At 45.4% G+C, this 24,737-nt stretch overlaps 2 protein-coding genes across 2 annotated transcripts in view; one reads left to right on the top strand and one right to left on the bottom strand.

The window, feature by feature from the left end:
- The window catches only part of glod4 (glyoxalase domain containing 4), a 26,852-nt gene extending 5,918 nt beyond the window's left edge, over positions 1-20,934 (bottom strand). Inside the window, exons 1-7 of the mRNA XM_043718210.1 lie at positions 20,776-20,934; positions 17,950-17,999; positions 8,018-8,138; positions 6,427-6,571; positions 4,472-4,608; positions 2,192-2,278; positions 445-558 (exon numbers count right to left, since the gene is read on the bottom strand). Coding sequence (XP_043574145.1) covers positions 445-558; positions 2,192-2,278; positions 4,472-4,608; positions 6,427-6,571; positions 8,018-8,138; positions 17,950-17,999; positions 20,776-20,865 — 744 coding nt within the window. The 5' untranslated portion in view covers positions 20,866-20,934. The remainder of the gene's footprint in view (positions 1-444; positions 559-2,191; positions 2,279-4,471; positions 4,609-6,426; positions 6,572-8,017; positions 8,139-17,949; positions 18,000-20,775) is intronic.
- A 2,963-nt stretch (positions 20,935-23,897) lies between these two features.
- mrm3a (mitochondrial rRNA methyltransferase 3a) overlaps positions 23,898-24,737 on the top strand; it is a 12,442-nt gene continuing 11,602 nt past the window's right edge. Inside the window, exon 1 of the mRNA XM_043718209.1 lies at positions 23,898-24,197. Coding sequence (XP_043574144.1) covers positions 23,941-24,197 — 257 coding nt within the window. The 5' untranslated portion in view covers positions 23,898-23,940. The remainder of the gene's footprint in view (positions 24,198-24,737) is intronic.

Here is a 24,737-nt window from a genome sequence, read left to right as displayed (position 1 = left end):
ACTGAGACTAATGACTTTTCTGAAATGAGTTTAAATTCCACCAACTACCACAATGGGATTTGAATCCATCTCCTAACTAGTAAACCACACAGTGCAGAACAGGCCTTTCAGCCCATTCACTACTGACTCATTAACATTAACATTAAGCCACCCATCTTTCCCTTGTAAATACAGGAAAATGTTGCAATGCCTTTGAGGGAGATCTGCTCAAATGGAAGCCTGGCAGGGTGCAGAGACTATGCATTGCTTCTGTATAAGTTAGTGCACGTAACTGGTGAGCAGGTTATCTTCCAGAATCACTTTGTATCATTGCTGATAAACCCCCATCACATGGCACCCTCACCCCAGTCACATGGCAGCACTCCCCCGTTGCATGGTGCCCCCACCCCCATCACATGCCGGCTCCCCCCCCCCAGGTGGTAGAAACCGTCAGCCGCCACTCACCGGGTCTGCCAGGATCACGACCTCTACAGTTGCTTTTCCCGGCGTGTCCAAGCTCACCAACGGAGTCAGGATTTTCTGATTCTCCTCCTTCATTTGAGACTCGATACCGGGCAACTTAATTAAAACAAAGATTGAGCTTTTTTAAAAAAAAAGACCTGAACCACCACAGAGAGAATTTGAATGCAATGGGGAAAAAAACAGGCATTCAAACCGGAACTCCACGAATAACCACGTCGATTTGGAACCCCATTTACCAACCTCTGAGAAAAAGGAACAGGAAATGAGATCACCCACTTTATGAGACCAAGACTCATAACTAGAAAGCGGGACAGAACACCAGCGCTTCACCAGAGGCTCACTGATGATGTTAGCGAGCGTGGTGACGAAACGTCTGAGAACAAACTTACAACCTGAACCTCGACTTGAGCTACAAATATTCTCAAAATCACAAAACAAAAAAAAGTGTTGCTAGTTGCTCTAACAGACAATGACAGCAACTATTCTGGGCCTTCTCTGTCTGTCAATCTCTGGATATTCTGCTATAGGGACACCATCTCCACCACAGCTGGACATCCACCCATTGCCCAGATGCCCCCTGACTGTGTTGTTCCCAGGTTACCTGCAAGGTAGTGACCGATGGAAGTAAACATGGGAAACTTCCATTGGTCTTTCAACAGCTTGCGTCAAGGTCTGTTGGGTCACACTCCCGTCCAACATACAACCAGGTGGATTGGACAAAGTCCACACTTTCTTTATTTTAATTTCACTGGCATTTGCCTACCCACATGCTAGGATTAGGAACTAGAGTAGGCCATTCAGCCCATTGACCCTGTCGTGCCATTCAGTGGCCAATCTTCATTTACCCCAACACCATTCCACCTCCCTCTCCTCTTTCAACATCCTTCTTAAAACCCACTTTGTTGACCAGGCTGTGAGCAAACCCTTCCTTCTTGAACTCTTACATTCCTTATCAATCAGTATCCTGTGGCCAACTAAGAATCTGGGGATATTTTATTACTGTAAAGGTGCTACGCAAATACCACCTTTTCTGAGGAAATGGGAATGTTCTTGCTTGAATGCTCTGGAAAAGCAGGCCAGAGCATATGGTTTTCAAAGCACATTGATATGAATCAACCCATCAGTGCACAGTCAGCACAGCAATAGGAGGCAGAATCAGTCACTGTTGGCTCTCCACAAAGCGTCCCAGTCAGTCCCATTCCTCCACTTTTATCTCATAAACCCTTAAGTTTACTTCATTCAACAACTCATCCAATTTCCTTTCAAAATCATTAACCGTCCCCGATTCCACCGACCTCATGGGATGTGCATTCCAGGCCATTTATCACTTGTTGCACAAACAGAAGATCTTCCTCATATTCCCCCTGGATCTCTTACCCAAGATTTTAAATCAGTATCTCATGGTGTCCTTGTACCATCAGCTAATGAGAACAGGCCTAGCCTCTCTGTCCAATCTAAATCCGGCTTAATTGTGTATACCTCAGCCAAGTCTCCCCCAACAAACGTCTTTGTCCCAAGGAGGACAATCTCAATCTTTTTGAGCAATCCTTTGTGAAAGAAAACAAGACAACATGGGGGGCACAGAATCCTTTTGGTTCACCTCAGACTGTCTCTACGCCCCTTCGCAGCTTCTTTGGAAGGAAGTTCAGTTCCATCAAGATGGCTGCTGCCCCTGTCAGAATGGCGGGATTGCAGTAGGCACTATGTCAGTCGCTCTCCCCCGTCTTACCTGCTCTCTCGGGCAAGAGAAAGCGATTCGTCCGTACGCAGAGGCGTGATTCACAGGGCTGCCGATATCCTGCAGTTCCAGCTTACACTGCAATCCGGAACAAGACAGAAAACAAACAAACACGGCCATCACACAGCAGCAGCTTGACAGAATTTGAATTGAGAAATTTAAGGAAAAAAAAACTTACTTCTTTGAGCCAGTGTTTGGTCACCTCATAGAACATAGAAAAATACAGCGCAGTACAGGCCCTTTGGCCCTCGATGTTGCGCCGATCCAAGCCCACCTAACCTACACTAGCCCACTATCCTCCATATGCCTATCCAATGCCACCTCATTCAAGTCACCCCTAAACCTTCTTTTCTCTAATGGAAACAGCCCCAAGTGTCTCAGTCTTTCCTCATACGATCTTCCTTCCATACCAGGCAACATCCTGGTAAACCTCCTTTGCACCCGTTCCAGTGCCTCCACATCCTTCCTATAGTATGGCGACCAAAACTGCACACAATACTCCAGATGCGGCCGCCCCAGAGTCTTATACAACTGCAACATGACCTCAGGACTCAATTCCACTACCAATAAAAGCCAGTACGCCATATGCCTTCTTCAGCGCACTATTTACCTGGGTGGCAACTTTCAGAGATCTGTGTACATGGACACCAAGATCCCTCTGCTCATCCACACTACCAAATATCCAACCATTACCCGTACCCCATCTTTTTGTTACTCATACCAAAGTGAATCAACTCTCACTTACCTACATTGAACTCCATTTGCCACCTTTCTGCCCAGCTCTGCAGCTTATCTATATCCCATCTAATGTCTCTCAATGGGGCTGGGTGACACATTATTAGATAACCTCTGAATCACTCTGGGATATTACAGGTGCTACATGAATACAAATTGTAGGTGACCTTGGAAGCCCTCGGCAAATATGCCAGGAAAGCAACATCATTCAGTCCGAATGACAATGGACTGCTGGTCTTGATATTCCCAGAGGGACTGAAAGGATTCTGGTGGGTGGGGAGAGGGAGGTTGGAGAGTTGGGGTTCAGGTGGCACCCTCTTTGTCAACTACTTCATGACTGAGACAAACATTTACACTCAGCTACTCCTTGAGTGCACAGGACACCCCCCAACGCCACCAACATTACAGAGAGGTCGGGAGGTGCTGTGAATTCAGTACACAAACATCAGGTCCCATGTACAAGCGGAGGTACACATACACACGTGCACACACAGGCGGACAAACATGCGCATACACACAAATAGGTGACCCCACAAATGGGTGTACACACAGACACACACCTTCTGGACAGAACCGTTAAAATAGCCTGATGCTGGAGGAGTCAAAGTGTAAAATGACTGGGACAGCAGTGGGGTCATGTCAGGAAGTATATTTTGAAGATTTTAGCCACTCTAGCTCACACTTCTCTTTGAGGGTGTGGGAGTCTAAAGTCAAAGTCAAGAAATCCATAGAAACCTAAGCTGTGAACCGAGATGTTGCCATTTCTATCACCCTGTGTTTTGGAATGGAAGGACAGGTTTGAAATCAAACAAGAGCAGTAAGAACCATGTAGACTTTGCTGCCCCCTGACCAACAGAAAATGTAGGGCCGCTGCAAGCAAAGCTACAGTGAGATGCTGACAGGGCTGTAGAGTCCGAGCTAATTATGCTAAACACACAGGGCTCTTTGTCAATGAATCGCAGAATTGCGGGAAGAGGCTATTCGGTTAATTGAGTCTGTCCTCTGTCTCTGAAGAGCATCCATACCCCACCACCCTATCCCCATAACTTTGCATTTCCCACAGCTAATCCACCTAACCTGCACATCTTCGGACTGTGGGAGGAAACCCACGCAGACACGAGAAGAACGTGCAAACTCCACAGACAGACAGGCAGTTGAACTCAGGGTGTGTGGCGCTTGGAGGCAGCAGTGCTAGCCACTGAGCCACCTGCCCTTGTGCAGTACAGAATTAGGAAGTCAAAGACTGAAATATTATTGGTGGATGGTCAAACGCGTGCATCATGGCAGCTGACTAATGGCCAATCGATATTTCAATGGTGAAGATCAATTCGGAGAATAGGGTCTAACATGGAAACAGATCCTTCGGTCCACTCATTGGCAGTGACCATCTTAAACTCATCCCATTTGCCTGCGTTTAATCTTGGAACCCAATGGCTGTGAACCTGCACTGCTGCGTTCAATTCAATGTCCCCTGCTCTGATCTGTCAAGCTGAACACACTAACAGATTGGCTGCACTCTCGCACTGGGGTGCTCACCTGGTCGTCTGCATATCCCAGCAGGACTTGCTTCTTGGCATCATCCTTCTCGTAGACTTTCATCCCAAGCAAATTGGACCAGTAGTCAATGGAACGCTGGAGGTCTGACACTGCCAAGGTTACCTTCAGCACAGGATCTGAGAGAGCAACGTGGCATTAGTGTCGTCTGAGGCAAGCGTAAAAACAAAGGTAAAAAACACGTCCCACTATGCACAGAAAAATGAAGAACCACAGACGTTGAAAATCTGAAACAAAAACAGAAAGTGCTGGAGAAACTCTGTAAGTCTGACAGCATCCGTGGACAGAGAAAGCACAGTTGACCTTCCGAGTCCAGGGTCCTCTTTTAACCCCCCCACAGAATGTTAGAATCCCTACAGTGTAGAAACAGGCCATTTGGCCCAACAAGACCACACCGGCCCTCTGAAGAGTATCCCACCCAGACCCATTCCCCAACCCTATTACTCTACAATTACTCCTGACTAAATGCACCTACACATCCCTGAACACTATGGGCAATTTAGCACCGCCCATTCACCTAACCTGCACATCTTTGGGTTGTGGTAGGAAGCCCATGCAGACACGGGGAGAATGTGCAAACTCCACACAGACAGTTGCCTGAGGGTGGAATCGAACCCAGGTCCCTGGCACTGAGAGGCTAACCACTGAGACACCGTACCACCCTATCCAAAGCATTCACAGGATGGTAGCATTGCTGGCTAGGCAGCATTTATTTTCCATCCCTAATTGCCCCAAGGGCAGTTAAGAGTCAACCACATCGCTGTGGGTCTCAAGTCACACGTCAGCCAGACCAGGTAAGGATGGCAGTTTCCATCTCTAAAGGACATTAGTGACCCAGATGGGTTTATCCGACAATCGACAGTGCATTTACGGTCATCATTAGACCATTAATTCTAGATTTTCTTTATTGAATTCAAATTCCACCATTTGCTGTGGTGGGTTTTAACCCCAAGTTTCCAGAACATTACCTAGGCCTCTGGATTAATAGTCCAATGACAATACCTCATTGTCATCGCCTCCCCTTTTGTCAGAATTGTTCTGGTGATGGACCCAAAACGTTAACTCTGTTTTTCTCTCTCTACAGATGCTGCCAGATCTGCTGGGGTCATCCACCATTTTCAGTTGTAGCTTCAATTGGCCCGCTGGCGAGTCCAAGACCATGTAGAATCTAACACTTACCCTTCTGAAACAGGTAAAGTGAGTACCTGAGAGACACATGACTGACACGGGCTCAGAGAAACACTGAAGGTATTGATCCTGCATAGAGCAGGCATCCAGGGGACAGGTGACAGTCAGGGTATGCAATACATGGCTTCTTGGAGATGTGGGTCTGGATACTAAGGTCATTAGGTTTGAAAGGGTTAAAGCAAGCTAGTTTTCAGTGGATACTGCTGGCCCTTTTGATGGACTGCTGGCCCTTTTGATGGACTGCATTTTGATTTTGCTTTGGTCAAGTTGATCAGGAGGGCTCTTCAATCTCATTTTTTTTTTGAAAATCAGATGGGCTGGCACGGTGGCTCACAGCATCAGAGACTCAGGTTTGATTCCAAACTTGGGCAACTGTCTGTGTGGAGTTTGCACATTCTCCCCGTGTCTGCGTGGGCTTCCTCCGGGTGCTCCGGTTTCCTCCCACAGTCACAAAGATGTGCAGGTTAGGTGGATTGGCCGTGGGAAATTGCCCATATTGTTCAGGGATGTGTAGGTTAGGTGCATTAGTCAGGGGTAAATGTGGGATAATAGGGTAGGGATATAGTTCTGGGTGGGTTACTCTTTGGAGGGTCGGTGTGGGCTTGTTGGGCCGAAGGGCCTGTTTCCACCTTGTAGGGATTCTAAACAAAAATGATTCTTTTCAAGTCACGTACACTCAATTTGGCAAATAAACTCCAGAACACTGTCAGGGGCAGTTACAGAGGGAGATGCAAAACCAGTCCACATACCTGCCTTTGGCTGTTCCTTATTCACCAAGATGAACTTGAATCCTCCCGGGTCCTCAGTTACAAACACTCCGTCCTTATCTTCAGTCAGTGCCCAGCCCTGTTTCTTGGCGTTACTGACTGCCTCACTTGACTGAATAGTAATCCCCTGTAAGGGGGTGGGGGGAGAAAAAAAAAAAGAGGTGGAAGAAGTAGTTAACGTGGTCAATAGAACATAGAACATTACAGCGCAGTACAGGCCCTTCGGCCCGCGATGTTGCGCCGACCTGTGAAACCAATCTAAAGCCCATCTAACCCACACTATTCCGTTCTCGTCCATATGTTTATCCAATGACCATTTAAGTGCCCTTAAAGTTGGCGAGTCTACTACTATTGCAAGTGGGGCATTCTATACACCTACTACTGAGTAATGAAACCACCTATGACATCTGTCCTATATCTATCACCCCTCAATTTAAAGCTATGCCCCTTTGTGCTAGCCAACACTCTGCTAATTAAATTTTACATAGCTTATAAGAAAAAAAACCTTTGAACCTTTCAGATTATGAACAGGAAAGAGTCATTCAGCCGTTTGAACCTCAGACTTTGTTGTATTAAACTACTGCCTTGATTGCTCAGTCCTTTGAGTAGGGGGAGCTCGGAAGTCATGGTGAGGTTATACAGAACATTGGTGAGGCCTCTTCTGGAATACTGTGTCCAGTTCTGATCGCCCAGTTATAGGAAGGATAATATGAAGTTGGAGAGGACTCAGAAGAGATTTATGAGAACGTTTGAATTATAAAGAAAGGCTGGATAAGCTGAGACTTTTTTCACTGCAGTGTAGGAGGTTGAGAGGCGACCTTATAAAATAACGAGGGGTATGGTGGGAGTGTCCCTACCTCTGGGCCATGGGGTGACTATTTCTACTGTCGAGTGTGTGGTTCTGGAAAAGCACAGCAGGTCAGACAGCATCCTGTCTTTCAGGCAAAAGGCTTTTACCTGAAGCGTTGATTCTCCTCGGATGCTGCCTGACCTGCTGTGCTTTTCCAGCACCGCACTCTGGACTCTGATCTCCAGCATGTGCAGTCCTCACTTTCTCCTGGGTGACTATTTCCAGCTTTGCAAGGTAGGGGGTTTCAAAACACTAAATGCAAAGTTTGATTGTTATTGGATAGAGTCATAGAGATGTACGGTAGTTGTCTTTTCCCTAGTACAGGGGATTTCAAGACTGGGGGGGCGTGAGAGGAGAGAGATTTTAAAAAGACATAGGAGACAAGGTTTTTTTTAAACACAGTGGTTCACATGCGGAATGAACTTCCTGAAGAAGTGGTGGATGTGGGGCCAGTTACAATGTTTAAAAGACTTTTGGACACATACATGAATAGGAAAGGTTGGAGGGATATGGGTCAGGAGTGGGCAGGTGGGACTAGTTTAGATTGGGATTATGTAGGACAAGGACTGGTTGGAGCAAAGGGTTTGCTTCCGTGCTGTATGACTCTACCCTTTCTCTAGATTTCAACTCATTGTTGCACATCCTTTGATATACTCACCCAACAAATATTTATTCCCCCAAACAGACAAAAATCTAAAAAAGTTACATTAAAAGAACACTCACCAAGAAATCATTCCCCTTGCGATAGCCACCTATTCCGTAATTATAAGTCAATTCTGACACAAAGTGACTGTCCTCAGGACCATATCCCATCATGGTTTTACTCCATTTATTACCATAAGGTCTGTAAGACAATTTAGAAAGCATTCAGAAGAAAACAAAAACTTGTATTATGCTTCACCAAAGAAATAAGAGCAGAAGCTCATTTACCCTCTTGCGCCTGCCCTGACATTCATTAACGTCATGATCGATCATCTGCCTCAACTCTATCTCCAACACCAGCCTAATATCGTGTAATATGTTCAGCAACCAAAAACAAATTTTTGTATGTATTCAATTAGCGAGCACTGTATTCCAATTTCAAAGGGCTCACAGCTTAATGACTGATGAAATCACAGACATAAATCCCTCATTCTGAGACTGTGACCTCGACTCCACAACCAGGAGTTCAGATCTTCTCAAGACCGTCCTGTAAAGCACCTTAAGAATTTTGTACCTTTCACAAGGAAATCCAGGGTCATGGGGAAAGCCAGGAAAGTAGAGTTGAGGGTAATCAGATCAGCCATGAACAGACTGAAGGGACTGCCTGGCCTCCTGCTCCTACACCTTATAGGTCTGATGGTTTTGAACACATTGCCTGGCGGTTACCATCTCAACGGTCATCTTCAAAGGGTAATCTGACAAATGGGTAAATTAAAAGGAGAAGGAGAAAGAATCAGGTTGTGGGACTAACTGGATGGCTGTTGAAAGAGCTGTCACAGACTCAATGGGTCAAATGGCCTAACTGTAAGCCTTGAAAGTAGAGTCGCAGGTAGACAGGGTAGTGAAGGTATACTTTCCATTATTGATCAGGGTATTGAGTACAGGAGTTGGGAGGTCATGTTGTGGCTCTAGAGGATGTCGGTTAGGACACGTTTGGAATATTGCGTGCAATTCTGGTCTCCTTCCTATTGGAAGGATGTTGAAAGGGTTCAGAAAAGATTTACAAGGATGTTGCCAGGGTTGGAGGATTTGAGCTACAGGGAGAGGCTGAACAGGCTGGGGCTGTTTTCCCTGGAACATCAGAAGTGGAGGTGTGGCCTTATAGAGGTTTACAAAATCATGAGGGACATGGATAGGGTAAATAGACAAGGTCTTTTCCCCGAGGTGGGGGCGTATGGTTTTGAACACATTGCCTGGCGGTTACCATCTCAACGGTCATCTTCAAAGGGTAATCTGACAAATGGGTAAATTAAAAGGAGAAGGAGAAAGAATCAGGTTGTGGGACTAACTGGATGGCTGTTGAAAGAGCTGTCACAGACTCAATGGGTCAAATGGCCTAACTGTATGCCTTGAAAGTAGAGTCGCAGGTAGACAGGGTAGTGAAGGTATACTTTCCATTATTGGTCAGGGTATTGAGTACAGGAATTGGGAGGTCATGTTGTGGCTCTACAGGATGTCGGTTAGGACACGTTTGGAATATTGCGTGCAATTCTGGTCTCCTTCCTATTGGAAGGATGTTGAAAGGGTTCAGAAAAGATTTACAAGGATGTTGCCAGGGTTGGAGGATTTGAGCTACAGGGAGAGGCTGAACAGGCTGGGGCTGTTTTCCCTGGAGCATCAGAGGTGGAGGTGTGGCCTTATAGAGGTTTATAAAATCATGAGGGACATGGATAGGGTAAATAAACAAGGTCTTTTCCCCGAGGTGGGGGCGTCCAGAACTAGAGGGCATAGGTTTAAGGTGAGGGGGAAAGATTTAAAAAGGGACAACCTTTTCACGCAGAGGGTGGTGAGTGTACAGAATGTGCTGCCACAGGAAGGGGTGGAGGCTGGTATAATTACAACATTTAAAAGGTATCTGGATGGGCATATGAATAGGAAGGGTTTGGAGGGAAATGGGCCAAGTGCTGGCAGGTGGGACTAGATTGGGTTGGGATATCTGGTCGGCATGGACGAGTTGGACCAAAGGGCATGTTTCCATGCCGTACATCTCTATGACTCTACGTATGCATATTGTTGCATCGAGTATAGAGGGGTAGTTAAAGGTTCTGCCTTCCCAATTGTTCTGAACCTCAGCCAAGCTGAAGGAGGAGAATCGACATTTCAGGGATAAGCCCTTCATCAGGAATGAGCAGGATAGCCACAGAAGGGAATCAGAATAGAGGGAAAAGTTTGGGAGACGTGTTGTCTGAAGGGGCAGTATTGACTGGGTTTGTTTGAATGGCAAAGCAGATTTGATGGGCTGAATGGCCTATTCTGCTTTCATGTCTCATGGTCACCTCGCATTCTGCGAAACTCCAGGCACTATGGACCTGTTCTGCTCACTCCCTTCTTATAGGGGAATATTCCCTCTCCCACCAACCCCTCCTCAAAAACAACACTATTTTTGCTGTTGGCATGATAGTGCTGTAGGAAGAGGCAACAGCCAAACTGCACACAGCAAGATCCCATTAACAGTAATCAGATAAAAGCTCAGATGATCTGCTTTTGTTGGCATGAACTGAAGGGTAAACTTTGACTACGACACCACCTATACTCCAGTGCCACAGGAATTTTCCACCCCTCTGTTTCTGTGGATGCAATCCTTCATCTGAAAGATGGGATCTCTGACAATGCAGCACTCCTGCATCACTGCAACTGAAGTGAACGGGTCAATTATAGTGCTCAGGGAGCTGATGTGGCGTTTGAGTGGATGTTCCCCAACACAGAATTGATGATGGTTTGCACAGGGTCTAGCTGATGCCTTTGTTTAAATGAACATTAAGCTGCAGAGAAAGTTGACCTTTGGATTCTTGGGTTAACTTTCCAGTGACTTGATTGAGAATCTCTAGGAGGTGGTGGCCGAGTGGCATTATCGTTAGAATATTAATCCAGAGACCCAGGAAATGTTCTGAGGGCCAGGGTTCAAATCTTGCTAGGGCAGATGGTGGAACGGAATCCAATCAAAATTTGGACGCGCGCGTCTAACGATCAATCTTGACCATCATCAATTTTTAGGAAATATCCATCGGGTTCACTTGATTAGATTCGATTCTCTACAGTGTGGAAGCAGGCCCTTCGGCCCAACAAGTCCACACTGACCCTCCAAAGAGTAACCCACCCAGACCCAATTCCCTCTGACGAATGCATCTAACACTATGGGCAATTTAGCACGGCCAATCCACCTGACCTGCACATGTTTGGACTGTGGGAGGAAACCTGGAGGAAATCCACGCAGACAAGGGGAGAATGTGCAAACTCCACACGGACAGTCACCCAAGGCTGGAATCAAACCTGGGTCCCTGGTGCTGTGAGCCAGCAGTGCTGACCACTGAGCCACCGTGCCAACCCTAATGTCATTTAGAAAAGGAAACTGCTGTTCCTACCTGGTTTGGCCAATGTGGGTGACTCTTAACTGCCTGCTAGGAAATTAGGGATGGGCAAGAAATCCTGGCCTGGCCAATAACACACTCACCCCACGAATAAATAAACCAAAAGGCAGTGTCCTTCTAGAGGAAGGATGTTGTTCAACCTGAGAGGGTACAGGAAAGATTTACAAGGATGGGTCCGGGGTTCAAGCTCGAGGGAGAGCCTGACGGTTGAGGGGTGACCTTATAGACATTTATAAAATCAAAAGGGGCATGGATAGGGTAAATAGACAAGGTCTTTTCCCTGGGGTGGGAAAGGACATTGATTTAAGGTGGGGGGTGGGAAAACAGGCCTATGGGGCAACTTTTTCCACACAGAGGGTGGTGCGCGTGTGGAATAAGCTGCCAGTGGAGGCTGGTACAACATTTAAAAGGCACCTGGATGGGTATATGAATAGGAAGGGTTTAGAAGGATATGGGCCAAGTGCTGGTAAATGGAATGTCCGGTCCAACTCATCTGCACCGACCAAAGGGTCTGTTTCTGTGCTCTCCTTGTACTACTGCTTACACTTTACCCCTTGTACTCATTATTTTACTTCAGACCTTTACCCAGGTCAAGGACTTGTTCTTGTGCCTCTATCATGCTGCATCTCAAATTATTCCAGGGTAATTATTCTCTATGGTCTTGTGGTACACTGGGTAGTGTTCCTGCCTCTGGACTAGAAGCTCCAGGATAGAGTCCCACTTCAGGACTAGATGGTCACAGAGGTGGGTTCACAGGGACATGGATATGGTAAATACACAAAGTCTTTCCCCTGGGGTGGGGGAGTCCAGAACCAGAGGGCATAGGTTTACGGTGAGAGGGGAAAGATTTAAAAGGGACCCAAGGGACAACTTTTTCACACAGAGGGTGGTACGGGTATGGAATGAGCTGCGAGAGGAAGTGGTGGAGGCTGGTACAATTGCAACATTTAAGAAGCATTTGGATGGGGAAGGGTTTGGAGGGATATGGGCCGGGTGCTGGCAGGTGGGACTAGATTGGGTTGGGATATCTGGTTAGCATGGACGGGTTGGACCAAAGGGTCTGTATCCATGCTGTACATCTCTATGACTCTATAATTACAACATTTAAAAGGCATCTGAATGGGTATATGAGTAGGAAGGGTTTGGAGGGATATGGGCCAAGTGCTGGCAAACGGGACTAGATTAGGTAGAAAGTCTGGTCGGCGTGGACAAGTGGACCGAAGGGTCTGGTTCTGTGCTGTACATCTCTATGACTCTAAACAGGTTGATTATCAAACCTTTCCAATAGATACCACTGTGATAAGAGTGGGAGATACTTCCAGACAGCTATCCTTGATGCAGAGAGATATCCCGCAAGCTACAGAATCAGGCTAGCCACAGGTTCCAGGTTTATTTGTGAGAGTGCGCAAATAAACAAGAACCAGAGGGAATTCAATTTTTAGGAAACGACAGAGCACAAATCCAAGTGGGCGTCTGGAGGCGTCTCCACCCGACAGACAGGGATTTTACGTTTTTTTTTCCAATCCACACAGATGTCACACCAGGAGAGATTTTTTTCTGACCCCTGTGGCAACCCTAGACTTGGTGGCATCTTGTACGATTGTTTTTTTTTTTAAACATTTCTGATCACACTCCACTGTACCTTTTGGTTAAGAGGACATGACAGAGGGTTCAAGACACTGGCGAATGGATCCCTTTATCCTTAAGGATAATAAATTTGTGGAGTATTTCTCTAGGGAATTTCGGGTGTTCCTACACATTAACTCAGGCTTGGGTAGCAGCCCATCGTCCTTTGGGAAACTGCCAAGGCCTATGCCAGGGGATTAGTTATTCCCTACTCTGCCAGTAGGAAGCGGCAGAAAGGTGAGCAGCAACTTCTCCATGAAGCACGGTTGAAAGCAGCCGAGAAGGCTTACTTTGACATGCCTTCATTGGTCAAGCTACAGAGGATTACGGCGCTGCTGTCTGCATTGAAATCCGTGCTCACGCAGACAGCAAAGAAGGGGCTTACTTTGCAAAGCAAAAGTTGTACGAGCATGGTGACAGGCCAGGCAAATACTTGGCATATCGCGCCAGGAAAAGGAGTGCCCCTCAAGCCATTACGGCGATTAGGGAAGGATCTGGGAACCTAACATGTGATTCTCAAAAGATTAAAGTGGCATTCCAGAGATTGTCCTCTAAGTTACACCAGTCTGACGGTGTGAGGAGGGTTGGGCCAAAATAGATTTCTTTTAAAGGATCTGGAACTCCCAGGCGTGACCCCTGAACGAGAGTCTTTTCTCAATACTCCCTTATCAGTGCAGGAGGCTGTGAAGCAGCTTCAGAGTGGAAAGGCACCCAGTCCTGATGGACTTCCCAGCGAATTCTATAAGGAATTTATAAACATATTGTCAGGCCCGATGCTCAATATGTTTATAGAACATAGAAAAATACAGCGCAGTACAGGCCCTTTGGCCCTCGATGTTGCGCCGATCCAAGCCCACCTAACCTACACTAGCCCACTATCCTCCATATGCCTATCCAATGCCCGTTTAAATGCCCATAAAGAGGGAGAGTCCACCACTGCTACTGGCAGGGCATTCCATGACTGGAACCTCCAATAGTCCTACAAACCTCTGACAACATTGTCCTATTCCAATTCTGGCCTTTGTAAAATTAGTTCACAGGATGTGGGCATCACTGGCCAGGCCAGCATTCATTACCCATCCCAAATTCTCTGGAAGGTAGTTAAGAGCCAGTGTCTTTGCTGTGGGTTTGGAGTCACATGTAGACCAAACCAGGCAAGGATGGCAGTTACCTTCCCTAAAAGACATTAGTGAATCATATGGGTTTTTCCATCAAACAGTAATGGATTCAAGGTAATCCCTAGACTTTTATTTCCAGATTTTTTTCAACAAATTCAAATTCCATCATCTGCAATGGTGGGATCCAAACCCAGGTCCCCAGAACATTATCTGTGTCTCCAGATTATTAGTCGAGTGATAATACCATTAGGCAATCTTGTGCATCCCTTACTTCCTCTACCCTGTCATTAATAACTTTGTCTTTAATGATCTGGGCTCCAACTCTGGAACAATGAATTTAGAAGGAATGGGCAATTCGACCCTCAATCCTGCACCACCATTCACTGAGGTCATTGCAATCTGACTGTAGTCTCAACTTCATTTTCCTGTCTGCTTCCCGTATGTTTTGACTCCAAACGTTGGAATTTCCTCACTAGACCTTTATGTCACCCTACCTCCTTCAGGAAGCTCATGAAAATGTACCCATTTATCTGAACATTTGGCCAAATGTCCTCATGTCCTCTGCTTTGGCCGTGTGCTGACCCTTGTCCTGTGAAGTGCTTTGGAACTTTTTACAATGTGCTATATGAACACAAGTTATTGTTGTAGGCAATAGATCAATTGTGTTGCAAATATTAATCATTCATTACAGGTGGCAGTCATGTGGTGAAAACTATTCTCTGAAACCAACAAAAACTGCAGAGAACAAAAATAGCTGACTGGTGAAAAACACTTCCCTTATTGATTTCCTTGGCACGTGTTATAATCACCAAGTATGTCTCAATTCAAATAACTTGAGGTAATGTTGCCATTGAAGGGGAATCTGAAATAATAATAATAGAAAATATTTAAATTACACATGAATATGTGAGTGTCTCAATGTTTTAGCTGGGAATGCTTACCACATTACGTTTTATTTTAAATGTACATTTTGTTTTAAACAACATAGCTGGTAAAGAGAACATTTTCACCCCAGTGCAACTGTATTTGGCTCCTCATAGTCTTTCTCCAGAACAAATGGTAAGGGATGATTAAACTTCAAGATGTTAAAAACTAACCCACTCATAATTGGTGGGGCAAGGCTGGGGTAGAGGGGATGGTTTAAACCTTAAAAAAATGAGCAATGTGAGAAGCAAACCCATGTACACATTGCTCCTTTTCCACATGTGGACAACAGAAGGTGTGAGTGTCCCACCATTGAAGAGTGGACACTTTATCAACATTTGTAAATCAGGTTTCCATAGTTCAATTGTGAGCTTGATGTAAATTTACTTGCTGCTGTCTCTAAAAATGTTAGTCGCCTTCTGCAGCACTACTCATGAACCAGGAGAAGCAGGAGGATTCCTCTGGATTACTTGGGGAAGACTTTAGCCTCCCTTCTACCAGTAATGGCCTCTCTGTACTCTCTCCAGCAATCACAACAGACCGCACCTTCCTCACCCTCAACCCTAAGCCCTGAACTGCAGTCTACACATCTCTTGATTTCAGGGACTGTCCCTCAAAGTCACTCTGACAGCGATTTCCTGCAGCGGTTTTCTCTTTTGACAGCCTGTCAATTTCAACCATCTGCTAGATATGAAACAGAATTTAAAAAGTGGTAATGAGATCCAAGCATCAAATTAGTAAGATCTTTACACTCCTGGCCGAAGTGCGTTCTTCAGTTACTTTCAACTTTCCTCAGTACCTCCCTGCCTCCTATATATATATCAAATTTCATGGTTTCATCAGTTGAATTCTCTTTTTCCTGTGTCTTCCTTACATTTTGCTTAAAGGTGTTGACTCCTGGCCAGGTTATGGTTCCTTTGGCAATGGACATCCATTTTTAAATTGTGATGGAATGTAGACATCTATGAAAAGCCAACATTTATTGCCGAACCCTAACTGCCTTCTAGAAGGTATTAGTGAACCAGCTTCTTAAAATCCTGTATAAGTAAACCCATATTCCATGATATTAACCCACCAGCGGTAGATCAACAGGTCCACGTAGTGTTTCTTTTATTTGGCATCGTAAGTGGCCTCTCATTAAATTATCTAAACTACAGTTGCCTCACAGATTGGGGGGAGTGGATCTCCCAGACATTAAAAGCTACCACCTAAGCTCGCTTTTATCCTACGTGAGTGATTGGGCCATTGGGGACTCTTTCAATATGGTTAAATATTGAAACCTCCCAGGCAAGGTGCCCCCTTACTAGCTTGCTGTTTTTGGACAAAATGAGGACAATTAGGGAATATTGCCATAACCCATTAATTTTAAACACTGTTAAAGCATGGAAGGCAATTCGGCGGAGGAAAGGCAATATTGGCAAAATATCTTCTCTTCCACCTATAATGGGTATGCCAGGTTTTCAACTGGGGATGATAGATTCAGGAATCAAACATTGGGCAGCTAGGGATGTGTCTTGCATGGGCGATTTATTTGAGGGAGACACAATGATGTCCTTTGATCAGTTAGCACGATAATACGAGCTATCTAACAGGGACCTTTTTCATTTTTTTCAAGTTAGGGATTTTATTAAAAAAAAAGACTACATTTTTGACTGATCCCTACAAATCCGACTTTGAGAGGAGGATGCTCAGTGCTAAGAGTACGCTTTCTGTCAGCACTTTATATCATCAGTTGGGGGGGGTGGCCCCTCAGATGAGTTCGATCGACTCTGCAGGGTGTGGGAGAGAGCGCTAAATGTTGAAGTCTCCTCAGAGACGTGGAAAGATGTTTGGAAAAACGCAAGAAAGATATCAATTTGCAATAGGACAATGCTTTACATTGGAAGATTCTCCACAGGGTCCACTTGGCTCTGGACAGTTTGTCACAATTTAAACCAGGGGTATCTTCAACATGTCCCAAGTGCAAGGTTTGTGCGGGCACTCTTACCCATAGTCTCTGGTCCTGTGGTAGGCTTCAAACATACTGGAGTGCTGTGGCAGGTGCAATGGAGAGGATTTTGGGTGTAAGGGTGGAGAAGGACCTGACCTCTCCCCCTCTTGGCCTGCCCAGTGCATTCCCTGCAGATGCGTCTAAGAAAAATACTTTTCAATATCCTCACTTTTTGCGCAAGAAAGAATATCTTGCTAGGATTTGTATCCGAAAAACCACCGAGCCTTTTGGGTTGGAGCATATCCCCTTGGATTTTCTCACAAGTATGGTACACCACAAAACTTAGAATTTTTATAAGACATGGCAGCCCTTTTTGGAATATCTGGAGACAGATTTATGTGCCACACTATAAGGGCTTTTATATAGCCGTAATGATTGTGTTTTACGAGTCCAGCATCTGGGGAGGAGGAAGTGTGAACGTCTGAGTATCTTGTTTGGCCGAGTTGAGTTATTACTATCTATTAGTTTGTTGTTGGTTATTATTTATTTAGTTCAATAGTTAGTAGGGTTTTTTAAAAGTCCTATACTTTTCTATATATATTTATACATTTGTACACGTGGGTGATTTGGGTTTTTTTACTTTGTTTCTTGTGTTTTTTTGTGTTTAGAATTATATTGTTTTGTACTTGTTGTAATATTAAAAAGAATCTGTTTTTTAAATAAAAATATATTTTAAAGTGTTTTATTACAAATGAGGAAAATCTTTCTTTCTCTTGCCCCCGCTCACACCCCATGAGCAAACCCATCACCTATAGAGGATTCTTTAATGAATAGGTTCATTAACATTCCCAACACAACCTTGCACTCATTCAGGCAATTATTCAGGATCAGAGGCTTACAAACCATTGGAAAGCAAGAGAAAAGTGCATAATCTATAGGTCTGTCAAGCTTTTCGTCCACAAACAGTCAAGAAAAGGCTTTACACACCCATTGCAGCTTGCTTTGCATCCTTCTTCAAACTCCTCATGTCTCAGAACCTGCAAAAAAACATCCAACATGAGAAAGTCAAAGCCATTACAAATGGCCTCCCAAACTGCCTTCATTAGCTAAACTGCCCCACTGCCCTCCCAAACCCCACCATCACTTTACTGCAGCTTTATTGGGAGTGAATGCGATCGCACAAGCACTGCACTTTCTCGGAGATGCCATTGTGGTATCTGTTCTGTCACACGTTGTCTGACTGAGGGGCGCAGGCAAACCATGAAGCTGTGTCATAGAGATGTACAGGATGGAAACAGACCCTTCAGTCCAACCCTTCCATGCCGACCAGATATCCCAACCCAATCTAGTCCCACCTGCCAGCACCCGACCCATATCCCTCCAAACCCTTCCTATTCATATACCCATCCAAATGCCTCGGCGGGAAACCAAAGTTCAGTTTCATCCTGTCAACAATCCCTAGCAACAATGTGAAGCAAGGAACGTTTTGATTCACTAATCTATGGGCAATGAGGCGGCTGCAGGACCCAAAACACTGCACTAAATCACTCAATGTATAGTGATTTTAAGTTAATTTAGTATCCCCCCAAATATACTTTAGATGCTCATTTGTGATGCCAAGGCATACAAGGCTATGGAACAAAAGTGAAATATGGAATTGTGAGAACAATTTGTTTTTGACTCGATGGGCCGAAAGGCCTTTTTCCATGCTGTAGACCTCTTTGATTCTGGAAACATTCTAAAGCAAAAGCAGACATGATATCTGATTAAGTAGTTTCATGACTGATGACCAAAAGCAGATGTCGGTTTTTAGGAGCATCTTAAAGGAAGTGTCCCAGAGTTTTGGGAGAGGCAACTGAAAACACTGCCCTCAGGTGTGTGCAGCAATTACATCAAAGATGCTCAACAGGCTACAGAATGTTTAAATGGAAGGCATTGCTTGGCCAGGATGGAGTGTATATCAGAGGTGATAGAAGACCAGGACTTGAGAATTAGGACATCACTTAGCAGAGGGTTTGGATGATCTCAAGCCTCCAAATGGTAGAAGATTGGAACCAGCCAGCAGCACATTGGATTGGTCAAGTCCTGAGGTGACTAAAATCTGACTGAGGATTTTAATATTGGATGATCAGAGAGCTGAGAACATGAAGGAGCTGGAGATGGGTGGACTGTGAAGACTCAGCAGAAAGTGGAGATTGGTAGGGGAGCTTGCAGTTGGTGGTGTGCTATGTATCTGCTGCCCTTTGTCCTTCTTGCTGATAAAGGTTTAGGATTTGGAAATGCTGTCTATGGAAACATTGCATTGCATACTATAGATGGTACCTAATACAGTGGAGTATTACTGAGAGAGGGTGTTGGTGTTAAATGTTAGATGGGGCAATCAATCAAGCAAGTTTTGTCCTTACAGAATCATAACACAGGAGGCTGCCATTCAGCCCACTTCATCTATGCTAGCTCTTTGCAAGAATATTTCCACTACCCTTCTCTCCCTTCCCCTGCAGCAAATTTTCTCTTCAGATAATTTTCCAATTACCTTTTTGCAATTTCGGTACATTTCAGATCCTAACCACTCTGTGGAAATTCCTCATATCAATGCCACTGCTTTGCTAAATATTTTAAACCTGTTTCCTCTGGTTCTCAACTCTTCCATTAATGGAAACAATTTGTCCCTATCTCCTGTGTCTTGACTCTTATCAAATCTCGACCTTCCCTCCCAAACTGCAGCCATACCAATCTATCCTTGGAGATGAAGTCTGGCAAGCTCTAAACCAGGTCCATTTGTCTTTCCAATGCTCTCAGGTTCAGTGATCAGAACTGGATACATACCATCCACCTTCTGAGGCCAAACCAGCGTTTTATTATAATATTGAGTAATACTCCAAACTTCCATTTAAAAAGCTCAGGATCCTGGATGCTTGTCCCACCACCATCTTCAACACTTGGTCCATAAATACCTCTAAATCCTTCTGCTCGCATATTCCCTTTAGAATCGCATTTGGTTTGTGTACAGATTTTTTTAAAATGCAGAGTTTTGAGATGTAATTTTGATTTATGACCATCTATTTATTCTAGGGTTGGCAGGAACTTGCATTTAACTTTACACTGTCGACAGAAGAACAGACTTTGTGTTTCTGCATGAAGTTTTTTAAAAACCAGGGGCTTTGTCATATTTTTCAGTGGTACTTACAATCCAGTTAAAGTAGGTCAGTAATTTGTCATGCCACTTACTTTAACCAGAGCGACTCCCCTGGCATTGAAACATTGTATGGAACATCTGGAGGTTGTATGCATGCACTTTCTGAACAAATCAGAATGATAACAAATCATTTACCCAACCATTAAAAAAAAGGTTAAACCTTTACGGTGTGTACCTTCTTTGCAAAAATAAGGCCTATCTTGCATTTTTGTTTTGCAGTTATAACTGAAAAGGCACCATTTCCACTAAGGAGAAAGTGAGGACTGCAGATGTTGGAGATCAGAGTTGGAGTGTGGTGCTGGAAAAGCACAGCAGGTCAGGCAGCATCCGAGGAGCAGGAGAGTCTGGCATAAACCCCTCATCAGGAATTAAATCCTGCAGAAGGGCTTATGCTTGAAGCGTCGATCCTCCTGCTCCTGGGAGTCTGCTGTGCTTTTTTTTTTGCCCAGCGCCACCGTTTCAACTCAAGCCTCCCCAAGTCAGGCAAGGGTGAGAGGGGACTGGAAACATTGCTGGGACACAGCACCTAGGGTTACACAACACAGAGCTGCCGACACGATGTTGTTGAAGCGTTGCCTTCAGGTTTACAAGAGTACAATTAGAAACAGCAAACTCACAACCATGCCCAGAATATCCCTGTAAAATGCGACGGTCCGGGCTCGGTCTCCCACTTTAAAGACAAAATGCAGCGCCCTACCCAACACCATAGTGGCAGAGGGACAGGGAGTGCAGCCTCCACACCAGACCCAGCTGATCACATGATCCAATCCCAACTTGCTACAATCTGCTCCCAGGCGCATGCGCGCAGCCAGCTCTTCATTAAGCTCTGCTCCAGTCAGGTCATTTTTTTTTAAGATATCAGAAAGCTACAATCTCAATGTTGTCTCATTCCGCCCTGGGGAAACAAATTGTGCATAAACAAAAAGCAAATAGCGCCCCAAAATCAGAAACAAAAGCACAAGCACTCATCAGGTCATTTACAATCTAGTTCTGAAGAAGGGTCACAGAATAGAATACCCACAGTGTGCAAACAGGCCCTTCAGCCCAACAAGTCTACACTGACCCTCCAAAGAGTAACTCACCCAGACCAGGCGGCACAGTGGTTAGCACTGCTGCCTCACAACGCTAGGGACCAGGGTTCGGTTTCAGCCTCAGGCGACTGTCTGTGTGGAGTTTGCACATTCTCCCTTTGTCTGTGTGGGTTTCTTCCGGGTCCTCCTTTTTCCTCCCACAGTCCAAAGATGTGCAGGTTAGGTGGATTGGTCATGCTAAATTGTCGTAGGTACATTAGTCAGAGGTAAGTATAGGGTAAGGGAATGGATCTGGGTGGGATACTCTTCTAAGGGTCAGTGTGGACTTGTTGGGCCGAAGGGCCTGTTTCAACACAGCAGGGATTCTTTAAAAAAAATTCCCCTACCCTATTACTCTACATTTACCCCTGACTAATACACTCTGAACACTATGCACAATTTAGCATGGTCAGCTCACCTGACCTGCACATCTTTAGACTGTGGGAGGAAACCAGAACACCCAGAGGAAACCCACGCAGACACGGAGAGAATGTGCAAACTCCACACAGATAGGGTCATTGATCCTGAAATGTCAACACTTATTTCTCTCCGCAGATGCTGCCAGACCTGCTGAGTTTTTCTAGCAATTTCTATTTTTGTTTCTGATTTTTCGCATCTGCAGTTCTTTTGGGTTTTTAATTTCACTTTGGGAATGTGTTACATGGAAAGTTCCAGAGGAAGATCTAAAGATGGGAAAGAGAGGGAGTCATCCCAGACTTGAGTATCCTAATCAGGCCATCAGCTAGTGGGAGGATTATTCATATAAAACTATTTGAGGAAAACAAGTGAAATGTTTGTTTCAAGGATAATGTCATGTTACTGAAGCTCAACATCTTGAGTTTACCATCGACCCAACAGCTGAATAGGTCTAGCCACATAAATGCTAGACTTGAGCAGATCAGACGCTGGGAATTCTGTGGTGAGTAACTCACCTCCTGACTTTCCCAAAGCCTATCCACCATCTACAAGGTACTTGTCAGGAAGGTGGTGAACTTCTCCCTGCCGATCTGAATGGGTGCAGCTCCAACAACACTCAACAGGTTTGAGAGACCCAGGACAAAGCAGTCTATTTGGTTAGCACCCTATCTTAACATCTTCAATATTTACTCCCTCCAAAAGTAATGTACAGTAGCAGCAGTGTTTGCCATGTACAATGTGATCTGCCTGTATTGCTCGCAAGACAAAGCTTTTTCACTGTGCCTCAGTACACGTGACAATAAATTGAATTCAATTCACAGCAATCAATCACCAAGGCACCTTAGCTAGCACCTTCCAAACCCAGACCACCATTACCTGGAAAGACTAGGGCAGTACATTCATGGGAGCACCAGCAGCTGCAAGTCCACCTTCAAGCCATTCAACATTTTGTCTTGGAAACATACTGGCATTCCTTCTCTGTTGCTGAGTCAAAATCTTGGAATTCCCTCCCTAACAAAGTTGGAGATGTACCTACCCCTCCCCCTTCCAAAACTAAAGCCTGCAGTTTAGCAAAAGGCCTCACCATGACTTCTCCAGATGGCAATTAAGGATGGGCAATAGGTTTTGGTCTAATTCATGAAGCCCACATCCTATGAGTGAGAAAACAAACTGTATATTATCAACAACTGGAAACCAATATCGTGTCTCCTGCTTGATCTCTGGTTTTGCTACAAACATTACCAAAATATCTGTGAGGTCCAGGCACACTTCTAACAGAGTGAGCTGCTATGTTATAGCTCAGGAAATATCTGGACTACTATCCCTAACCCCGTTATAGTTCACACTAAAACACATTGTCAAAGGGGTTATGAAATAACACTCAGCAACAGGAATACAGGTCCATTTATCCAGCCTGGTAGAGGCCAAGGTTTACAGCATTAGCAACCAATTTGGAGAAACAAAGTTTGCCCAGAAGCAGCTAGATTAATATAACAGTCATGCTGCAGAGGGAGAGTGAGGTGTTAAGAGCTCAGATTCCACCTTTGAAGAGGCTAAAATGTTTCCACTCATGGGACATACCAAAATGTGAGGTCTATTTAAATTCAACAGGGAGAAGTTTTGCTCAGAGAGATGGGGTAATGTCTAACTCTACCAGTGGGAACAGTTGAGACAGGTAGCATGGATGTATTTAAGATAGGACTTCCCCAGGTGGGCATTCAGAGCCCAAGTGGTTCACGAGCTGAAATCTTAGTACAGGTCACTTGGAAATCACTCTACATCCCAAACCAGCCAGCCACCCAACTGAGCTAACTAACTCCTAAGTGTGATTGAAGAGTTTTTACAAGGTGACAAGTCTTCCTTCCCCAAAAAGAAAGCCAGAATAAGTAAAGGAAACATGGGCCTGTGCCCGAAACATCGAATCTCCTGTTCCCTGGATGCTGCCTGACCTGCTGTGCTGTTCCAGCAATAAAGTTTCACTTGGAAATCACTCTACATCCCAAACCAGCCAGCCACCCAACTGAGCTAACTAACTCCTAAGTGTGATTGAAGAGTTTTTACAAGGTGACAAGTCTTCCTTCCCCCAAAAGAAAGCCAGAATAAGTAAAGGAAACTTCACAAATAAAATTGGAGTGGCAGGTATTTATCAATTACAAAAGGGGAACAGTGGCTACTGGGGACAAGCAGCCAGGCTGGACGGGTCATGTGACACAAAGTAACCAGCCGCGGTCACCTGACCACGTGGGGGAGTTTGCTACATGTGCGCGCAGGCGCAGTGGCGGCCCGCTGGCTGGGATGGCGGCGCTCAGGAGCAGCGTGTCCCGCTGGGGAGCTCTCCTCGTCCCGGGCTCTCGGCAGCTCCGCCTCGTCAGGAGGAGACCCATCGAGCTCCTCCATCCCCAGAAAGAGGAGGCTGCAGCTGCAGCTGCCGGCCGCCCGGCGACCGAGAAGCCTGACCCGGCCCCGAGAGAGCAGCCCGGGCGACCCTTCGGCCCCTCTCTCCTGGACGGACTCTCGTACGAGAAGGCGTTTCCCGGCGACAAGCGGCTGGCGTAAGGGATGGCACTGAGTTGTGCGAATCTTTCCCCTCAACCCCTAATCTTCCTCACGGTCTCTTCTGTTGGTACTAAGACACCCCCCCCTCTGCCCTCCCATCACTAGCTCTTGGCCCTCCAACATCTTTTTATTAGCGACAAAAATAGTTTTTTGTTATTCACTCATGGGATGTGGTAAGGCCAGCATTTATTGCCCACCCCTAGTTGCCCAGAGGGCAGTTAAGAGTCAACCACATTGCTGTGGGTCTCTGGTCATATGTAGGCCAGACTGGGTAAGGATTAGAGACAAAAAAAAAACTGAAGATGCTGGAATCCAAAGTAGACAGGCAGGAGGCTGGAAGAGCAAGCACATCAAGCCAGGTAGCATCAGGAGGTCTGGGGTTACACCTGAAATGTTGGCTTCTCTACCTCCCATTTCAGCCTTCAGCCTGTCTAGGCTGGCAGTTTCCTTCTCTAGGAGAAAGTGAGGACTGCAGATGCTGGAGATCAGAGCTGAAAAATGTGTTGCTGGAAAAGCGCAGCAGGTCAGGCAGCATC

The sequence above is a fragment of the Chiloscyllium plagiosum genome, chromosome 28 (genome assembly GCF_004010195.1).
Source record: "Chiloscyllium plagiosum isolate BGI_BamShark_2017 chromosome 28, ASM401019v2, whole genome shotgun sequence".
Taxonomy (NCBI): domain Eukaryota; kingdom Metazoa; phylum Chordata; class Chondrichthyes; order Orectolobiformes; family Hemiscylliidae; genus Chiloscyllium; species Chiloscyllium plagiosum.
The sequence above is the reverse complement of the archived record's forward strand: the minus strand, read 5'-3'. Positions and strand labels throughout refer to the sequence as shown.